This window comes from Rhinolophus ferrumequinum, chromosome 7, assembly GCF_004115265.2.
Source record: "Rhinolophus ferrumequinum isolate MPI-CBG mRhiFer1 chromosome 7, mRhiFer1_v1.p, whole genome shotgun sequence".
In the NCBI taxonomy this organism is placed as follows: Eukaryota; Metazoa; Chordata; class Mammalia; order Chiroptera; family Rhinolophidae; genus Rhinolophus; species Rhinolophus ferrumequinum.
The window spans coordinates 50,736,385-50,753,014 of record NC_046290.1 but is presented as its reverse complement, the minus strand read 5'-3'; the positions used below and the strand labels follow the sequence as shown (position 1 = coordinate 50,753,014).

Sequence of the window (16,630 nt, the reverse complement as noted above, 5' to 3'; positions counted from 1 at the left end):
TCCCTATGCTTTACTTTACATCCCCATGACTATTTTGTAACTACCGATTTGTACTTCTTAATCCCTTCCCTTTTTTCACCCTGACCTCACAACCCCCTCCCATTTATCACCCTGATAAATCTAGTACCCACCTGACACCATACATAATTATTACAATATTATTGACTATACCCTACATCCACATGGCTATTGTGTAACAAATAATTTGTACTTCTTAATCCCTTCCCGTTTTTCACCCAACCACCACACTCCCCATCTGGCAACCATCAAAATGTTCTCTGTATCTATGAGTTTGTTTCTGTTTTGTTTGTTTATTTTGTTTTTTAGATCCTACATATAAGCGACATCACATTGCACCTGTCTTTCTATCTGACATACTCCACTCAACACAATACCCTCCAGGTCTATCCATGCCAGCATAGATGGCAAGAACACATTCCCTTCCTGAGCAATATTCCATTGTATATATGTACCACCTTCTCTTTTTCCTGTCATCCATCGATGGACACTCAGGTTGCCTCCACATCTTGGCCATTGTAAACAATGCTGCAATGAGCATATGGATGTACATAGCCCCTTGTAGTGGTGTTTTGGGTTTCTTCAGATAAATACTGAGAAATGGGATTACTGAGTCCTTTGTCTCTTGTTTTTTTTGCCTTCGTTTTAAGGTATATTTTATCTGGTATAAGTATTGCTGCCCTACCTTTGTTTTTCATTTCCATTTTCATGAAATACCTTTTTCCATCCCTTTACTTTCAGTCTGTGTGTGTCTTTTGATCTGAAGTCAGTCTCTTGTAGACAGTATATATATGGGTCTTGTTTTCTTATTGATTCAGCTATCCTATGTCTTTTGATTGGAGCATTTAATTCATTTACATTTAAAATGATTATTGATAGATACATAGTGATTGCTATTTTATTATTCATATTTTTTATCTTTTTTTTTCTTCTTTGTCCTAAAGAAGTCCCTCTACCTTCCTTGTAATACTGGTTTGGTGGTGATGAATTTCTTTAGGTTTGTCCTGTCTGAGCAGTTCTTTATCTCTCCTTCAATTTTAAATGATAGCCTTTCTGGTAGAGTAGTTTTCATTGTATGTCCTTGTTTTTCATCTTTGAATATTTCAGTTAGAGTTCAGTCCCTTCTTACCTGCAAGTTTCTGTTGAGAAATCAGCTGACAATTTATGGAAGCTCCCTTGTACATAACTAGCTGCCTTTCTCTTGCTTTTAGGATTCTCTCTTTGTTTTTAACCTTTGCCATTTTAATTATGATGTCCCTGTTTGGATTCATCTTGTTTGGGACTCTCTGCACTTCCTAGGCTTGTATGTCTGTTTCCTTTTGCCAGGTTAGGAAAGTTTTCAGTTGTTATTTTTTCAAATAGGTTCCCTTGCTGTCTCTTCTCCTTCTGGTACCCCTATGTTGTTATGCTTGATGTCCCAGAGGTCTCTTAAACTATCCTCATGTTTAAAATTCTTTTTGCTGTTCTGATTGGATGCTTTGGTTACCTTGTCTTCCAAATTGCTTCATCTAGTCTGCTGGTGATTCCTTCTAGTGCATTCTTCATTTCAGTTACTATGTTCTTTACTTCTGACTGATTCTTTTTATGGTTTCTATGTCCTTTTTTATGCTTGTTATCTCTTTGTTGAAGTTCTCACTAAGTTCTTTGAGCATCCTTATAACCGTTGTTTTGAACACTATATCTGGTAGGTTGCTTGCCTCCATTTCATTTAGTTCTTTTTCTGGAGTTTTCTCCTGTTGTTTTATTTGGGACATAGTTCTTGGTTTCCTCATTTTGGCTGCCTCTCTTTGTTTGTTTCTATGCATTAGGTAGATCTGTTACATCTCTCAGTATTGGCCAGGGGGCCTTATGTACTAGGTGTCCTGTGGGACCCAGTGTCACAGTCTCCCTGGACACTTGTGCCAGGTGCTCCAGGAGTGTCTTTTGTATGGGTTGTGTGTGCCTTCCTGTTATAGTTGAGCCTTTATTACTGTTGGCATGTCAGTGGGTAGAATTAACCTTCAGGCTGACTGGCTGTGGGGCTTGGCCTCATCTACAGCTTATGGGCTGCTGTGTGTAGGGCTTATCCCATGGAGAAGGATTCACTCCAGCGGTCTCTAGTACCTACTGAGACCACCCTTTGGATATGCCACTATTGGGGCTAATTGGGTGGTGCTCTGCTGTTGTCCGAAGCTGACCTTCAGGTATGTTGGTTCTAGGGCTTGGAAGGGGCTCCAGTACAAGACCAGGTCAGCCACTACCTCTGACCAGCCAGGGACTACCTGGTAGGAGCTACAAAGCTATTTGCGGATTGTCACTGCTTGTGCTGGACCTGGAGCTACCTGGAAGAGGCTGTGCTATAAACTGAGGATTACCCCCACCAGTACTGGGCCTGGGGTAGCTCTGCAAAAAGCCCAGGACACCCCAATGTCTGCTGCTGCCTGTCAGCTGCTGTAAGGCTCAGCCACTGTTAGAACCTCATGCTATATGGGAGTTGGGTGAGACAGGGTCTCAGAGAGTCACCAGGGTGGGACAAATGTTCACCAAGTTAATGTAGATTTTGTTTTGATGACAGTGCTGAGCCTGGGGCTACTCAACAAAAGTTTCAGAGCACACTGAGGCCAGCTGCTGCCCAGCTGGGGCTTGTGGACCCCTGAGAGCTCTATAAGAAATAGTGCAATGTGGGTGGGGCTGGCTGCTCACTGAGAAAGTGCCTCAGGCATTGAATATGTTGAGTAGGGTGGGGTCCCAGGGAGTCACCAGAGTGGAGCAAGCAGGTGGAGGGAACAGAGTTCACCAGGCCAATGCAGATTCAGATTTGACTGTGTGGGGGAGGGCTCAACACAGGAAAGATGGCACCCGCCTGCCGGCTGTATAGGAGGAGGATTCTACACAGGGAAAATGGCAACTCTCCCTCCATTCCTTGCCCTGAAGCCACATAAGAGTCTCTCCCTGTATGTCTCTTACACTTCCTGAGTCACTGTCCCTCCACCAGAGCCCAGGGAAACTGCCTGCAAGTAAGTTTGTGCTCGGGAGCTTTAAGAGGATGTCAGAGTTTCCCACAGCCTTCCATCCCATCTGGATGATTGGAATCCCCACTGTTCTTGACAACCAGATGTTGTGGGGGCTCCTCTTCCCAATGCTAGTACTCAAGGCTGAGGATCCTGGTATGGGGCTGGAGTCCCTTGCTCCTCCGGGGAGTGGGGGGAGGAACTCCATGGTCAAGAAATCCTTCTCCTGATTCTCAATCACCACACGCAAGTGTGGGACCACCTGTTTCGCATCACTACCCCTCTTACTCCTCGATGTGGCTTTTTCTTTATGTCCTTACTTACATAACTTCTGTTCAGTTAGACTTCAGATGGTTCTCCAGGTTGATTGTTCTATAATTTAGTTGTAATTTTAATATGGTCATGGGATGAGGCAAGCACAGTATTTATCTACTCTGCCATCTTTGATCCTCTCCAACTCTGACCCCTGAATTTCCATGAACTTTAGAATCAGCTTGTCATTTACACAAAAAAGGCCTGCTAGTTGGAATTGCAGTGTATCTATACATCAATTCAAGTTTTCCAACTGATGAAGAAGGTATATCTCTCCATTTATTTAGGTAATCTTTTTGTACTTTGAATTTCAATACTATTGGAAAGGCATTTTTAATTTCAATTTTCAGATGTTTAGTGCTAGTATATAGAAAACAATTTGTTTTTGTATATTGATCTTGTATTCTGCAACTTTGCTAAACTCATTTAGTCGTTCTAGTACTTTTTTGTTGTACTTTTTTATAGATTCCATTGGATTTTCAACATGGACAATCATGTTTTATAAAAAGTTATTTTTTAAATAATTAAGTTTCTTTTTGTCTTTTCTAATCTGGATGCCTTTCATTTCTTTTTCTTGTATTATTATACAGGCTAGAACCTCCTTCAACTAAGTTAAATAGAAATGGTGAGAGCAGGAATTATTATCTTGTTCCTCATCTTAGGTAGAAAGCATTCAGTCTTTCATCATAAGTATGATGTTAGCTACAGATTTTTCAGAGATGCTCTTTATAAGGTTGAAGACATTCACTTCTATTACTAGTAGAAAAAGATTTTTTTTTTTTTAATTAGCAATATTAGATTTTGGCAAATGCTTTTTCTGCATCTACTGAGATAATCATATGGTTTCTTTTTTGCTTCGTTATATGGTGAATGACATTTATTAATTTTCAAATGTTAACCCAACTTTTCATTTTTGGCGTAATACCCACTTAGTAATATGTTATGTTTTTGTATATTGTTAGATTTTATGATTCAAATTATAGGTGGTAATTAATGCCAGTCGTGTATTGGTAACCCTTCTTCTATAGCACCCTGTGCTTACCTCTGCTGGGGCACTTATTCCTGCCTCCTCCTCAGGTAGACTTGAGCTCCCTGAGGACAGAGGCTAAGAATCCTTAGGGCTAGCACTGTGTCTGATAGTTGGTAAGGCTTAGTAAGTATTTTTTGAAGGGTTTGAATCATGGCTCTGCCACTTACAGGTTCTAAAACTAAGTAAGTTGTTTAATCTATAAGTGCTTCAGTTTTCTCATCTGTAAAATGAAGAAAATACCCACCTTATAAGTCTGTTATAAATACTAGATGAGATAGAGAACATTTGGTAACTCTATAAATGTTAGTTTCCTTCCATCATATTGAATTGAATATAAAATTTGTTAGGATAAAAGAGCTATGGATACAAATCCTATCAGTTTTTTGAAAATCCCAGCAACGAAAGATCTTGGGTCCCTAGTGACGTCTCTCTTCTTCATGTTTTTCTCATTTCCTTTAATAATTATTTACTTCGCATTTATACTTGAGTGCTATACTTAAAACAGCAAATGGTCAATTGAAATCCTTTAGTCTAGAGAGATTAAAAAACTATTATGAAAACTCTGTTATAATCCTTGCTAATGCAGTTAATAATCATAAAAGACCATCTGACAAAGCCCCAGATCCATTCCCCAGTTTTTCATCAAATCACTGGACTCAAAAACTGAAAAGTAAATATTCTCTTCAACATTGAATCTAGTAAAAGTCATAAAACACATGGAATGCCGCCTGTTTTTTAATTTTGAAAAATAAAGTTTGGTTTGAATGCTAATTAACCTAATTATTGGCCTGGCTTAGGAATAACATTTTAAATATTTCCTCCAGGTTTCTTTTTATCCCCACTTTGTAGTTAATAGAGTTTCTTTTCTAATTATATTGAAGACTTTTTTGAAAGGAATACTTAACTGATTAGTAATTTCAATTAGAAAAATGCTAGATGAATTGTTTCTTTTAAATTGCCAAGAGAAGAGAATTAAAACTATGTGTATGTGGGAATATTCATTTCCAGCCATTAATAACAAACTTGAGTTGCTAAACTAATAATTTAACATTTTGCTAATAAAGAGATATTGAAATGGTGATTATTATAAACTTATGTGGAATGTTACAAAGCTCTGCATTGTGGGGAAAAAAAGAGTTGAGAAGACTGGGTTTGATATCTGGTGCTAACTCATTTTGTCACCTCAGGCATGACACTTAACTTTGGACCTTCATTTTCTCATATGAAAAATGAGATTGGACTAAGTTTTCTGCCTGCTTAATAATTTATGTGATTCTAGTTATGTGCATATGAAATGAATGATGGTATCACTTGTCTTGATGGAGTGGTGGGTCAGTTGATGCATTCCCCCAAACAAAAGAATCCAGTACACCACCTTATCAGTTTGACTGTGAGACAAGCAGAGATGTACCTGGTATTCAACAACTGACCGAAGGAACTTAAGGTTTACACAGACCTTAGGTTAGTAATGGCCACATACTTTACAAAGGGGTTCCCATCAGGATTATTTTAAAATCATGATCTCCGAGTCCCATTTTAAATGAGAAACTTTTTAGGGAAGTATTAAGGGCTAGTAGCAGAAGTCTATCACCTGGATTTTCATCTCCACTCTGGCATTTATAGTAGCTGGTGAACAGTGCATCTCTCTGCAACTCTTTCCCCACCTGTAAATACAGAAGCAAAATTCCACAACCAGTACTGCACCTGGTTTCTAAGGGGGGCTTTCTTGGGACCCAAGATGTTACACTGATTGTCTTATGCCTTTGAAACCTTTTGATATTTAGGTTAAAGGGATTTGGGCCGAAAAAATGAACTCAAACTGATGACTTCCTTGAATTTTCTGATGGGTACTGACTCCAAATATATGAAACAGGAAAGGTCCCAAACCAGGTTTTTATAATTTCTCTCCTGGTCTGTGAGAGCCCTCTACCCTGACTCTCTGTATCAGAACCTTCCTTCTCCTGCTGCTGTTAAATTTGACTTTAGGTACATCTGAGAACTCTTCATTGCCCTGAGAACCATGACCAAAAATATACTGATTTAATTTATTTCATTTCCATATACTTTTAGCTAATACGCTTTTCATAAAGCTAATGAGATAAGTAATTGCATTTCACTTAAAATCTACTTAATGTTTTCATCTATGTGGATGTTATATTTAGTATGTATTATATAGGTGACTGTCTTAATAATGGCTCTTATTACTTTTTAAAATTAATAAATTAAAAAATATAAGCGAAGACTAATTTTAAGCTATAGCTTTAGTGCCCCAGAAATTTGTTTCTCAAAGACATTAATTGCTATTTATATAGTTAATCTGGCAATGACTCATTAAAGAAATACATTTCTGTTCTCAGGTCATCTTGAAAGCACCAATTTTAATCACAGCACTTGCATGCAGACACATTTCCTCTCATTTATAATTAATAACTATACAATAGGGTAAAATCTACCATCTTGGGAGGAAAGCCAAGTAAAACAAGCATGAAATATCCTTGCCCCACTTTAAATCTTCCCAAGTCAGGCACAAGTCTAGCTCAGAAAGGGAGGTGCCGGTGTCACCCTCTTACTTGTGTTTTAAATATGTGTTCCTCACATTTCATTAGGATTTTGTTGTTGTTTGTTAGCATATGGTTTTCATTCATGTCTGAGCATGATGCTGCAGACCAGATCACTTCCTAATTCACAGATATACAGATATAGATGTCAAATACTAAAAAGATTAATCTTCAGGGTATTTTCCAATCTTTTCATGGGGTACAAAAATATTGTGTAGTAAATGTATTTCAAAATAGGTTCAGGGTAACCAGAAATAATTTAAAAGAAACTTTTTTTTTAGAGTATGTACATCAGCTGTGTCTTCCAATGACAGTCTCCAGCTACAGTATTTAAAAAAAAAGTATGGATAAAATTTAAAGGTGCTGAGTTATGTTGCCATGGAAACAAGCTGGGCCTTTGCTGGGCCTCTCTCTTCCATAAACTGGGGGTAACATGATCTATCTCATAGGAATGACATAAGGATGAAATGTGCTACCGATGTAAAGTACAGTATCTGGCACGTAGCTCGTGCCTGGTAAATTGTAAATATTATTTATTAATAGTATTTAATTTTTGCTGAACTTATTGCTTTAATTTATCTCTTCTAAAGGAAGCTTTTTAAGGTCCCCCCCTTTTTTCTTGTGATTAGCTGATACCTTATGTTCCTGCTGAGACTTGGGTAAAGTTGTGAATTGGGCAAAGATAGAGTTAGGCTCACCTTCCAGCACATTTTATTCCCTCCAGTCCCCTGGCATCTGCCCTAATAGTTCTCATCCAGCACCCCCAAAAGGACCCATTTCTGAAAGCTGTGGTTATGGCCGCTTTCACCACAGCCCCTTCAAAGGTATTGCAGATATTGGCTTCCATGGCTCAGTGAAGGCAGCTCGAAGTAGATGAAAATAACAGAGCTGAGACTCATGAGGTCTTGATTCTTAACCAGTTTGTTGATTTCTTTGGCTAAGTTAATTCACTTCTTTGAGACCCCAAACCTATCATCTGTAGGTTCTTGTGAAGATTAAATTATAGTGTAAGTATAAGGACTTTTGGAAAAGACTATGCAGACAATCGTTATTATGAAACCTCATCTCTAACACCTCAGTTCAAACTACTTCCTCTACAGAATTGTTGCTGACAGATTGCGGCCCCAGCCCCACTCTCCCACTCCAGACAGAACTAATCCTAGTCTTTCTTATACAGATCCCTGTCATAGCATGTTTGTTTGCTTTTCTGCCTCCACACGTTAGACATCCTTTGTTTTAAATGTACATGTTTCAAATTGGTATAGCTGATTTGTATGCTGCCCTGTGTCGTGTTCTGCCATGTTTCCAGTAATGTCACATTAGTCTCTTTACCTTTGATATGTTGAAACATGCAGGAGATGTAATAATTTCAGGACTGGGTATGTTGTGATGTGAAGTAAGTGGTCACACCTCCACAGGGGCCTCCCAGAAGCTATAAGACCATGTTCTATTGAGCTCTGAATACTTGTGGCTACAAACACAATATCTTATACACAGCGGGAGATAACAACAGTTGACTAAATAATTGAAAGAAAATTATTTAATTAGGGACTCAGGAAGACCCAAAACTTTCAAAATCTAAATGAATCTCTAACAGTAAAGATTCAGATTTCATAACAAGAGGTTGCAAATCACACCATGGATAGTGCATTGGCCATTCGGTATTGTTTTAAGTGCTTTTCCGCACAATAAAGTGTGAAACTAGAAATGAACTATAAAAAGCACCTCTTGTCATCATTTATCCATGATAGCAGTCTTTTTTTAAAAAGATAGCAAAAAAAAGTGTGTTGTTGTTATAGAGTTCTTTCTGTATTTAGATATACGTGTATATGTTTTAACTACAATGAACTTTGGTTTGTTAACTTTTGTTGTCATGAATTTACCTTACGTATGAATTCAAATGAATCAAACTCGTCCTGTGCGGTTCGTTTTGTTTTTCCCTAGTAGTCCTGTCTTAAGTAACATGGGGTCCAGTCTTCTTTGAATTTTCATCTGGCGTCATAATAAAGCTTCATAGTTGGTTCTCACCATCTGAATCACACTGAGAAAAGGGAAAAAATTGGACTTTAATTTTGCGATTATTTTAACCTTGGCCAATGGAAACTTTTTTTAGTTTCCTGTGTAGGTCAGCAATTTAAAGTTGCAATAGCCATAGAAATCATACTTCACCGTGGGCCTATCCTAGAAGCTGTGAGTTAGTGAAGGAGTGAACTGGGGATCTCAGGCCGAGTATGTGTGAGGACCCCTCCCTCCTCCTGCTGCTTCACTGAGAGGTTAAGTGGACTGACTTATTGCACCCAATCCTAAACGCTTTGTGAGCAGAAAGAGCTGTATAAAGCCTACATGTTGTTGACAGAGAACATTTTTGGCATGAACTATTGTTTCCTTTCTTTTTTGGCCAATGAGGAAATTAAAGTTGTTTCCTTTCTTTTCTTTTAGAGTAGTGAGTCCGTATATGAGAACTGTTTTGAGAATTTTATTTCCACATTGTAAACTCTAATTAATCTCATTCACAGAGATTTGATTTGTATATCACAAATTCCTTTATTCCTCATAAGATAAGAGATGCTTGTTTGGGCACACTTACGTAGCAGGCTTACTCCAGCGTCCCCTCCTTTGCACCCTTACTGCTCTTAACCAACCTCTGGCTGGTTTCTCACATGTGCCAACGTCCCTGGCACCATGATTAGATAGAATTGTATCTCCTTTACTTTATTTGCTAAGTGTCTCCACTGAGGAGTCATTCCTCACCTATTCCTCACCTATAGTAACACCTATAAGATGTTACTAATACATGTGAAAGTCTTGAAGTCTCATGATTCTTTTTTAACACATAAGAAGGGATTCAAGGTCATCCCATAACAATGTCACTCTCATTCGCTTGCATTGCGTTGGGAATAACCTTGACTATGCCCATGGGGAGGTATCAGGCATAGAAATGCAATCTGTCATGTGTTGCACGGACGGAGGGAAAAAGAGGTTGAAAAGCTCAGTGGTAGAGAATAAGCTCTTTGATCAAAACGTCTGTGTCTGACTAACTTTATAACCCCACAAGGCCTCACATGATGCCTCCCACATAGTAGGGGCTCAAGACATTTCCTGAGTGAACTAATGAGTGCACCCCAATAAGACTCACACATACGCCGGACCATTATTCTGAAGAAGGAAAAAAAGGGTGGTATTTTGGGGTTGTTTTTGGCATCACATTTCGAAACAGGTGAATTTCCTGCTTGTAAAAGGCTTCTATGGGTAGACATTGCAGGGTGCTTTGCTCACTGCCAGTCAGTACCACTGTCCAGAATGATTAGCTCTAAGGGTCACTTTGCTAATCCACCATTGCAATATCATGCCTTATGCTTTTCTGCCTAGGTGGTTCTGGTAAAATTGTTATCACAAGTTATTACCCTTAAGTCTAACCTACTCTGAAAGAATAGGGGGCTGATGTTGTCATTTGAGGACTGAGAAATATTTGTCTAGACGTTTGATCCAATCTGTATTTTTATTGAATGTGTAATTGGCGAGAAAATAGCAAAGACAAATTTAAATGCTTGCATCTCTAACCTTGTCACAGCGTCTGAGCATTCATTCATCATCATTATCTTGGATTCCTGCAGCCAGCGGACTTCATAGGAAAGCAAGCACTGAAACAGATTAAAGCCAAGGGGCTGAAACGGAGACTGGTCTGCCTCACCTTGGCAACAGACGATGTTGATCCAGAGGGAAATGAAAGCATCTGGCACCAGGGCAAGGTGAGTGCTGAGGACCTCCTGGCCGGGGGCCGCGGCTGCTTTTATGCAATAGAAACTCTCCTTGTCTTTGTTTCCTTTTGGAGTTCCTTGCTATTTATTTCTCTGTTGGTAGGACGACACTTTTGATTTGAGCTGACTTTCAAGAAACAGAAATCAGTTAGCTAAAAGGAAAATGAAATGGTACTCATTTTTGAAAACATAAAATTCTACATGCTTTGATGAAAGGAAATAAACTCAAGGCCTTGAAATACATGGGACAATTAGGAAGGCATGATTTAGAGGGTAAAATCGTCTCCTTGCTCACCATGTCCGTATCTGCAAATGCAAGAGATGGGTTTCATAAGGCATTTGGCATTCTGATTTAGCTTTTTTCAGCAGAGGTCAACTTTAACCTTCACACATTAGCAGAGAAAAATTTCCAAATGAAAACATCTATGACAAGAGAGGGTCGACCCTTAGAAAGCAAAGTAAAAAGTGGAAACCACTTGGTTCTTCAGGAAGAGTCAAATTACCTGCTTCTCACATCTGGAATGTTACATTTCATTTCTCTCTTGGTATTCAGTAAAACCAGATAACTTACCAATAAGATCATTTCCTCCACTTTTTATACCTATTTGTAAAATCCAGTTTGATTCAAGAATTTGCTGTTTTGGCTGGCGTCCTCAGGCAGGTATGAGACACTCAGCTTAGACCCTGGGGCAGGCACAGGGCCTTCATCTAAGCAGCTGCTCCATATTGAACAGGGTCTGTTTGGTCAATACCCAAAGGCTCAGAGGTTCCATGCCTGGGTTTTTTCTCATGCGCTGCAGCCTACTTGACATTTGCTTCCATTTTCCCCACCTCTTCAGTGACAAAAAGAGCACTGGAGTTTGGGAAAGCCAGTGGCATCAAATCTCAGCCTTTGGATTACTAAAGAAACAGCCATTTGGGCTGAGGCCTGGGTCAGTTTGACATAGAACCATCTATAGCATTCCTAGTATGTGCTGGATATTTTTCATGTACTTGCTCATCTAGTTTTACCACACCCCTCCCAGATATGTAAGATCGTCTTCATTTTAATGAGGCTGATCATTTTGATGAGGCTTTGGGGCACAGAGATGGGAAGTTACTTGCTTGAGGTTATACAGTGTGTGATTGGTGGAGTTGATTTCTGAGCCCGGTGTCGTTGGACTTTGAATGGCTCATCCTTTCTTCGAAGCCATGTTGAATACTCCAATCTGCTCTCTTCTCTGTCTCTGTTGATGTCCCACTTATTCTCTTTAGCACGTAGTTATACCCCCACAGCTCTTGTACGTCTGAGTAGCAGGTGAATGTTATTAGACCCTCTGAAGCCAACAGACTTCTCAGACCTTGAGCTCTTTCTTAAATGCCTCATCTTTCATTGTATTGAGTTCATTCTTCGCTTTGAACCGTTCCTACTCTCACCTCACTATCTCTCCTTCCTCTTTCTGTTCTAAGCCTCTGGTTCAGCCCTCTTTTCTTAATAGGCTCTTCTTCCAATTTCAAATTTGCCTGCAATGTCCACTGATAAGCACCTTTGCCATGAACTAACTGCCTGACCTGACCTTAGCCTCTCTGGGCCTCAGTTTTCTCATCTATAACCTGAAGCCATTGGAAGAGAGAATGTCTAAGCTTCTTTTCACCTCCAATTAATTTTTTCCCGAGTCATTATATTGCCCCCACCTTATATTTCTTTTGCTTTACGTTTTCACTCTATTCCGCTTCAGCTTTCTCAGGCTTCCAAATACAGTCCCCGCCCATCCTTCTGCCAACTTTCTGTTTTACTGGACCATGGAATTACAGATTGTGTTATAATATTCTGTAGGCAACCCCACATCAACCATGATGAACCGACAGACGTTTAGCTCTCGTAAATATGATGATACCCAAATTAAAGGTTAAAAAACCTGGAAACCTATACCTTAAACTTACACAATGTTATGTGTCAATTATATCTCAGAGCTGGGGGGAAAATCCTGGAAACCCAAGTTCCATTTTTTTAGTTGTATTCCCTTTGCCATATCTGTGCATTGAGTTTATATGGTATATTGTTCATCTTTCCTACTATATGTCTTCTCATTACAGAGATGTTAGCCCAATTGTATGCTCCTTTATTAATAATATATCCTCTTAAATTCCTGATAGCAGCTTTTCTGCTCGTTGGTGCTTAGTAGGGTCATTATTTTATCGTGCAGATGACCCTCTTCGATCCTCTTTATACTCTGGAATGATATCCAATAGTTTTTGTTTTTTATTTTCTGACTTTGTCTGGACTTGTACTGCCTTTGGTATTAGGTTTTCATTCTTGCAAATAGGGCAGACTTCTAAAATACTCTGAGGTACTAACCCCAGGATTAGAAAGAAACTAAAGGAGAAATGAAAGTAATCTAGAACAAAGCAAAGCCTTTGATAAATATTTTAAAAATAGCATTCCCAAAATAAATATGCTAGTTCTTTAATTTACCAATGAAACAGGGTACAAATGTATTCATGTATTCAACAAGTTTTTTTATTGAGTGTTTACTATGTGCCAGCAATATTCTATGCACTAGGGATGCTGTAGTAAACAAACTAGGCAAGAATCTCTGCCCCCATGGAGTTTAGAGTCCATGGGAGGGAGAGAGAGACAATGAACATAATAAATAAAATAAATGGCATGTCAGAGAGTGATTAGTACTCTGGGGAAAAGTAAAGCCCAATTGAGACTGGGCAGTGCTAGAGAAAGGGATTATGATTTTAAATAAAGTTTAATTTTTAAAAATTAAGGCATAAAAGTGGGAATGGAAAGGGCTTTCATTAGTTATAAAAGCAGTTTTGCTGGGAAGTAAGTTTTGAAGAAGAGGTTTTTGAGGAAGGAAGTTTGGAGAATTTAGAAAGTCTTCTTTTTCATTATTAATAAACTAAACCACACAAGGACAGGAAAAGAAACAATATATCATCCAATTTAAATCATGTTACCTCCTTTAAAGGCAACTTACCATGTTATCTTCTCTGACTCAGTTAGAGGCCTGATTAAGTCTGGTAGAGAAGAATAAGAAAAGGCTAAAAATAAATGCAGCTTGTTTATGTTGGTAAAAAGGCCAGTGTTTGATTTCACAAAGAATATGAGAATGAGAATCTCATATTCTAGGCAGAGGGTGAGGGCAGATTCTTCTTGTGACTCACTGAGCAAAAAGAAGCAATGGATTTAACTGAATCTGGAAGACTTTAAGCTAGAATGGTATAAAATTTATGCTAGGAAAAACAGTTCCCTGGAGATTTAGCAATAGGATAAAAGGAAAGATCAGACTTCTAAAACTCTGAGGTCCTAATCCCAGGATTGGAAAGAAATTAAAGGAGAAATGAAAGGAATCTGGCACAAAGAAAAGCATTTGATAAATATTTTTAAAATAGCATTCCCAAAATAAATATGCTATTTCTTTAAGTTACTAATGCAGACATAACTGCAAGACAATCGCTGCTGGGATTTTAAGAGATGGGAAGGCCTGAGGAAGTGGTGCACACAGGTTCTGAAGAAAGATTGTGAGGTTTTGACCCAGTGGGTTAGGAGATTTGGCTGAGACTTGCTCAGGCCACTCTTCCTGGTTTCTTAAGATGCCCAAGCAAATCTGGTTAACTTTTCCTGGGCTCCAAACACAGATCTCTGTTTTACAGACTGGGAAGTGAAACCAAAGTTACCAAGAAAGTCTTTCACAAAGCAATGATTAAAACTGAAACCTCCCTGACTCAAATCCCCGTCTTACATCACTTAACTGTGATCTAAGAAAGAAAAGCAATTGTAAAACGTGTGTGCAATACTCTGGAAGTTAATAATCTGCAAGAGAGGAGCTTTTTACTAATGAATGCATTCATGTTTGTTTGTTTTTTAAAGCAACCTATTCTTACCATAATAAGTTCAGAGATGATGTGAAGAGCTTCTGATTTGGGGTTTCAATGAGACAGTGAAAACTGGGGCTGTAAGATAGGAGTCTGTATTTAATGTCATAAATGTGTTAGCATCTACAAGCCTAGATATTCTATAATAAGACTGTTGACTCTAGTGGGCAGCTGAAAGATCGCCAGGCTGATTCACATTGTGAATGTTTTGGGGCACCAGCTACAAGCGACCCAATGTGACACTGTAAGGATTAGTGCGACGTTGTGCAGCCAGGAGAAGCCATTCTGAGCAGGGCTATAAATCATATTTTGCTTTTGTTGTCTTCCTTTTACATTTTTAAACGTGGTGTCTTAACCTGACTTTTTTTTTTTTTTGCATTTTAATCTGTTTTTTCCTTCTTTTTAATCATTTCCTTCAGATCTGGTTTCTACTAATCCTCTTATCCTTGAATCAGGCTTGTTATATAGATTTGTGTGTGTGTGTCTCTGTGTGTGTAGCATAAAGCTTTTGTTTTCATCTCCTAAGTTTTGAATCCTTGTTCTGTATTGTTCTCTGGTTTGCCATCCAAAGTTATCCTATTTCCTCCTCCTTAATTTGGGTTGTTCACCTCACTCCGTGTCTGGAAAGTTTCATCCTCCATCTCTACCTGACAAATTTCACCCAGCTTCAAAGTGTAGAACAAATTTTAGCTTGATTATGTTGACGGCATTGACTTCTTGGTTATATTTTCTTATATCTCGATATTGATTCCTCAGTGAGGCTGGAAGCTTATGAGGGTAGGAACCAGATATCTACTAATACTCTAGAATGTCTAGCAAAATGTTTTGTACATGGTAGAGCTAGAGAGAGGTAAAGTTAACATTAATTTAAGTGCCCAGCAATTGCCAGAAATTGTTAAATGCTATCTATGTATTCATATAGAATGTTCATTTCACATCAACTATATATTAATAGTTTAATTCAGCACTATTTGGCAGGCCATTTTCTGAACCCCAACAAGGACTGTTGACTAATTTGGATTTTTAGATTTTCTCCCTTGTATTTACTATTGCCATGCTAGTTTGATAATAGAAGAGAAAATTTTTTTTAAGTTTAAAATGAAAGTAATCTAGTCTTCCACCTATTAGATCTCTTGGCATGAAACTGCACAAAACACTGCCAACTCTTAAGACAGTAGGCGTTATTATTTAAAAGTAGAAAACGTCAAAGTACTGTAGATATATACTTTGAGAATTACTTTTCATAATTCATAAATTTTCATTAATTTTCTCAAAAAAGTGAGGTTTTCCTCCTGGTGTTGTATGCACAGATAGCATAACATAAAACTGGCAGATTGTAAGTTGAACCTATATTTTAAGTATTTTCATCTGAAGAGGAGGCGCGCAAAGCTGTGGCCGAGATACTGGAATGACGGGGTCTTGTTTTTCAGGTGGTTGGCAATACGACATCTGGAAGCTACAGTTACAGCATCCAGAAGAGTCTGGCTTTCGCATACGTCCCTGTAGAGCTAAGTAAGGTAGGACAACAAGTGGAAGTTGAACTATTAGGCAAACGTTACCCAGCAATCATCATACAAGAACCCTTGGTATTGACGGAACCAGCCAGAAACCGGATTCAGAAAAAAGGTGGAAAGGACAAAATGTGAAAAAGACCTTCAGTAGTCAACTGACTTATGGTTGCTATATGACTATACTCAAAATTATAATTGACTTGCAGGGGAAACCTAGAATTCATTTCAAAAATCATCAAAATCTAGATTTAGAAACCTACTAAAACCTTTCTCCTGTTTTCTAAGCAAGATAGAATGATGGATTAGTGATTTACATTGTTGTTTCAAGTGAAGAAATTTGAAATAATGTTTTTATTACTCTACATTATTGCTTATGAAATTTAATCAATAAAACATTTAGGAGTTTGTTAATATACAATAACTATTACAACTGAATTAGTGGACATTATATAATTGTAGGAACATGTGCATGTGGTTCTTATTAGCTGAAAACAAATTAATAAATTATGTTTTACATAAAAACAAAAGCAATACTATTAATGGATTCACTGCGTTGAGAAATATTTTCTTAGTTGACAAAAAATAG

General features: G+C 38.2%; 1 protein-coding gene across 3 annotated transcripts in view; it reads left to right on the top strand.

The window, feature by feature from the left end:
• Nucleotides 1–16,566, top strand: part of DMGDH (dimethylglycine dehydrogenase) — a 60,997-nt gene extending 44,431 nt beyond the window's left edge. For 2 of the 3 annotated variants that reach the window (XM_033110667.1, XM_033110665.1), the window contains 2 exons: nucleotides 10,523–10,657; nucleotides 15,964–16,566. In XM_033110667.1, coding sequence (XP_032966558.1) covers nucleotides 10,523–10,657; nucleotides 15,964–16,179 — 351 coding nt within the window. In that variant the 3' untranslated portion in view covers nucleotides 16,180–16,566. Of the gene's footprint in view, nucleotides 1–10,479; nucleotides 10,658–15,963 lie in introns of all 3 variants that reach the window. The other variant, XR_004423535.1, reaches the window with a different exon arrangement.
• Nucleotides 16,567–16,630: the final 64 nt, after the last annotated feature.